This window comes from Sphaeroforma arctica (genome assembly GCF_001186125.1).
Source record: "Sphaeroforma arctica JP610 unplaced genomic scaffold supercont1.810, whole genome shotgun sequence".
NCBI classification, from domain to species: Eukaryota; class Ichthyosporea; order Ichthyophonida; genus Sphaeroforma; species Sphaeroforma arctica.
Genome location: NW_014039748.1, coordinates 34,578 through 38,801, shown reverse-complemented (window position 1 = coordinate 38,801; position 4,224 = coordinate 34,578). Strand labels below are relative to the sequence as shown.

At 38.3% G+C, this 4,224-nt stretch overlaps 1 protein-coding gene across 1 annotated transcript in view; it reads left to right on the top strand.

Annotated features, from left to right (window-relative positions):
* SARC_08708 (CAMK/CAMKL/BRSK protein kinase) overlaps positions 1-4,224 on the top strand; it is a gene marked incomplete at its 3' end in the record, with an annotated part of 10,324 nt that overhangs the window by 2,384 nt on the left and 3,716 nt on the right. The window contains exons 4-7 of the mRNA XM_014297305.1: positions 509-695; positions 1,128-1,314; positions 2,069-2,136; positions 3,703-3,809. Of these exons, the coding sequence (XP_014152780.1) occupies positions 509-695; positions 1,128-1,314; positions 2,069-2,136; positions 3,703-3,809 (549 nt within the window). The remainder of the gene's footprint in view (positions 1-508; positions 696-1,127; positions 1,315-2,068; positions 2,137-3,702; positions 3,810-4,224) is intronic.

Sequence of the window (4,224 nt, the reverse complement as noted above, 5' to 3'; positions counted from 1 at the left end):
GCCTGTGATTGGACCACATGATGGATACTCCCATTCACTTATTGTTATTGTGCCTGCCCCTCTCGTCCACCTATCTATTTATAGATCTGGCCTGAATTGGACCACATGATGGATACTCCCATTCACTTAATGTTGTTGTACTGCCCCTCTCGTCCACCTATCTATTTATAGATCTGGCCTGTGAAAGTTCATACAGGCGTCTGTTTATTGTTCTATAGTTATGTTAAGTTATTTTCAGTTTTACTATTTATAGCCACTCTTAACACGCCTGCAGGTATACCTCTTTATAATTCTATATATATCTATATCTCTATAGTATTTCTATTGATAGCCACTCTTTACATTCCTGCAGGTATATCTCTTTATAGTTCTATATATATTTATATCTCTATAGTTTTTCTATTTATAGCCACTCTTAACATTCATTCAGCTATATCTCGTTGCAGCCCCGCATATATTTATATCTCTATAGTATTTCTATTTATAGCCCCTCTTACCCTTCCTGCAGGTATCTCTTTATAGTCCTGGGTCTGGCCACCGGCGGCACTCTGACCAGTCTGTTGAGCAGTCGACCTGACTGTCGCATGGAGCCACAAGAGACCAAGCACTTGTTCTATCAGATGCTACAGGCAGTGGGCTATCTGCACGAACACAGCATAGCCCACCGCGATGTGAAGCCAGACAATATACTGTTGGTGCGTATCTGTGGGTGAGGTTATTGAGATGTGTGTCATAGGGTGTGTATGTGTGTGTAATATAAGTTATTAGGATGTGTGTCATAGGGTGTGTATGTGTGTATAACTATATATATATATATATATAGTGTATGTATAGAGTAGTTGTGTGTGTGTGTGTGTGATTTTATTAACATATGTGTCATAGGTGTGTATGCGTGTATAATGTATATATATATATATATGTGTGTGTGTGTGTGTTTGTGTGTGTGTTGTTCTTAGCATATGTGTCGTAGTGTGTGTACGCATATATAAAATGCTATTGGTACGTATATGTGGGTGAAGTCATCAGGATGTTCATCATAGTGTGTCTATGCATATCATACCAGTGTGATACTGTGTGTATACATACATGCATACATACAAACTAACACACACACACACACCTTACAGGACCACCGCGGCAATGTGAAGCTCACAGACTTTGGGGCGGCCGTGCGATTAACCCATGAGAATGAACGCTGCAGTGATGTCTGTGGCACCATCTACTACGTAGCGCCTGAGTTGGTCCACGCGCCCTACTTGCCTCGGCCGCTGGACGTGTGGGCGTTGGGAGTGGTGTTATTCAATATGGCGACAGGTACGTGTCTGGGTTTGTGTGTGTGTCTGGGTTTGTGTGTGTGTTTTGGTTTGTGTGTGTGTTTTGGTTTGTGTGTGTGTTCTGGTTTGTATGTGTGTTTTGGTTTGTATGTGTGTTTTGGTTTGTATGTGTGTTTGGGGATGTGTTAGTGGTTGACTTTGAAGGTGCGTGTTGGTGAAGGTAGACGGGTATGTGTACATACAGATGTTCTCCTTATAGCACCTGATCTGTGGTACCTACCCCGTACTGACCTCGGCTGCTGTTTGTGTGGGCGTTGAGAATGGTGTGATGGCATTCAATGTGGCTATAGGTACATAACAGACAGAATTAACGTATATGTATGTATGGATAGTAAGACTAGGAGCTATCATATAGGTAGGCACAACATAGGTGGGCACATAGTAGGTTTGAATGTTGTGCGACAATCCGTTTGCACGGATACAGTTCCACACAGCTCAGACGTTGATGGCAAAACGCACCCTCGATCACACACGACATGGACCCTAACGGACAACAGGCCTATACAAACTCACACTATTGGAAGGTAGGGTATCAATGTAGGCAACTTACTTATCATATACAAACACACACGATTGAATATAGAGGCTACTTACTTATCATATACAGACACACACTATTGAAGATAAGTATTAATGTAGGCTACTTGTCATATACAAACACACAGTATTGAATACATGTTGTCCATGTAGGCTCCATAGTCACATGTCTCTCGCCCCACCCCCCCTCTCCGCAGGGATGTTCCCCTTCATTCCCAATACAACAGACCTGGAAGCCTTCTTAGGAGCGGTCGCACAGCAGAAGGTGAGCTATGTGTGTCACTGTGGTGAGCGTATCACAACAGCACAGACACTCACCCCACAAGCTGTGTTGCTGCACTCAGTGTGTAAACGTTTGTGTGTGGGAAAGGGGGGGGTGGGGGGGTGTCGGAGTATGTATATGTAGTATATTAATATATGTACATTCATCTTATATGGATATATATGTATGTATAGTGTATTGTCATTAGTATTTATTCATTCGTGTGATTCAGATATATATGTATGTGTAGTGTATTCTTGATATTTCATTCATGTGATTCAGATATATATTAATGTATAGTACACTATTATCGGTGCATTCGTGTTACATTGATATCTGGAGTGTGACTATTAATTCATTCATGCTATATATATATATATATATAGTACATTATTATTGGTACATTCGTGTTACGTTGATATCTAGATTGTGATTGATCTGCCTATGAAATATGCCATCGCTCTGTTGAGAGCTGTGTGTGAGACTGCCCTGTGCACGCCAACACACACTCTCTCGCCACAGTGTGTACTGTTGTGCTGTGAGTGTGCGTTTGTGTATGCATGTATTTATACGTGTATGCATATATGTATGTCTATATATGCGAATCTAAGTATATGTGTATGTATGTTTGTATGTATATGTGTACGTTTGTATGCATGTATGTATATGTGTATATATGTGTATGTGTACGTATGTATGTATATATAATGTACGTTTGTATGCATGTATGCATGTGTGTATATGTGTATGTATGTATATGTGTACTTATGTATGTATGTATATGTGAACGTTTATATGCATGTATGCATGTGTGTATATGTGTATGTATGTATATGTGTACGTATGTATGTATGTATGTATATGTGTACGTTAGTATGCATGTATGCATGTGTGGATATGTGTAAGTTAGTATGCATGTATGCATGGGTGTATATGTGAATGTATGTATATGTGTACGTATGTATGTATGTATATGTGTAAGTTAGTATGCATGTATGCATGGGTGTATATGTGAATGTATGTATATGTGTACGTATGTATGTATGTATATGTGTAGGTTAGTATGCATGCATGCATGTGTGTATATGTGTATGTATGTATATGGGTACGTATGTATGTATGTATATGTGTACGTTAATATGCATGTATGTACTTGTGTATGCGGTTTTTGTCAACGTACACGTGGTAAACATTGAGATATGTGTACTGTTTCATGTAGTGTGAGGCATTTATATATTTTATATTTGAAGAGCAGTTGCCTAGCAACCGGGTGGTTGATGTATCAGTGCATATCTTTGGAGCACAATCAAATGTGTATCAAATTGAATTCCGGGTGGTTGATGTATCAGTGCATGTCTTTGGAGCACAATCAAATGTGTATCAAATTGAATTTATGAAATAATTTATGGATCATGAATTAATTTATCAATCAGTTGATAAATGAATATAAGAATAAATCTATCAACCAGTTTATAAATTAATATATGAATTAATTTACAAGTCCACACTCTCTTACACTTTCTATAAACCAATCCCATACGCACCCTCGCACACTCCCACCCATCACAGCTCAACTTCCCGGAGAGTTTGGAGTATGATGCGAGAGTGATTATCACGTGCATGATGACTGTCGACGTCGAAAAGCGCATCACCGTACGAGATGTTTTGAAATACGAGTAAGTGATGTGATACGATTGCTGTTGATATCAGTAAACAGTTATTTCTATATATATGAAGAATGCTTCAAGAGTCTGTGTATAAAAACAACCCATGTACATGGATGGTTCTCCCGTTTGTACCCCCCCATGCACACACAGATATATATTATATATATATATATATATATAAGTATATACGTATGTATGTCTATATATATATATGTCTATGTGTGTGTATATGTATATGTGTATATAGGTATATATATATATATATGTGTGTGTGTGTGTGTGTGTGTGTGTAAATGTATCTGTATATGTATGTGTATATGTATATATCAATATATATACATATATATATATATATTATATATATATATATTATTTATATGTGTGTGTGTGTGTGTGTGGGTGTGGGTGGGTGTGGGTGGTGGGT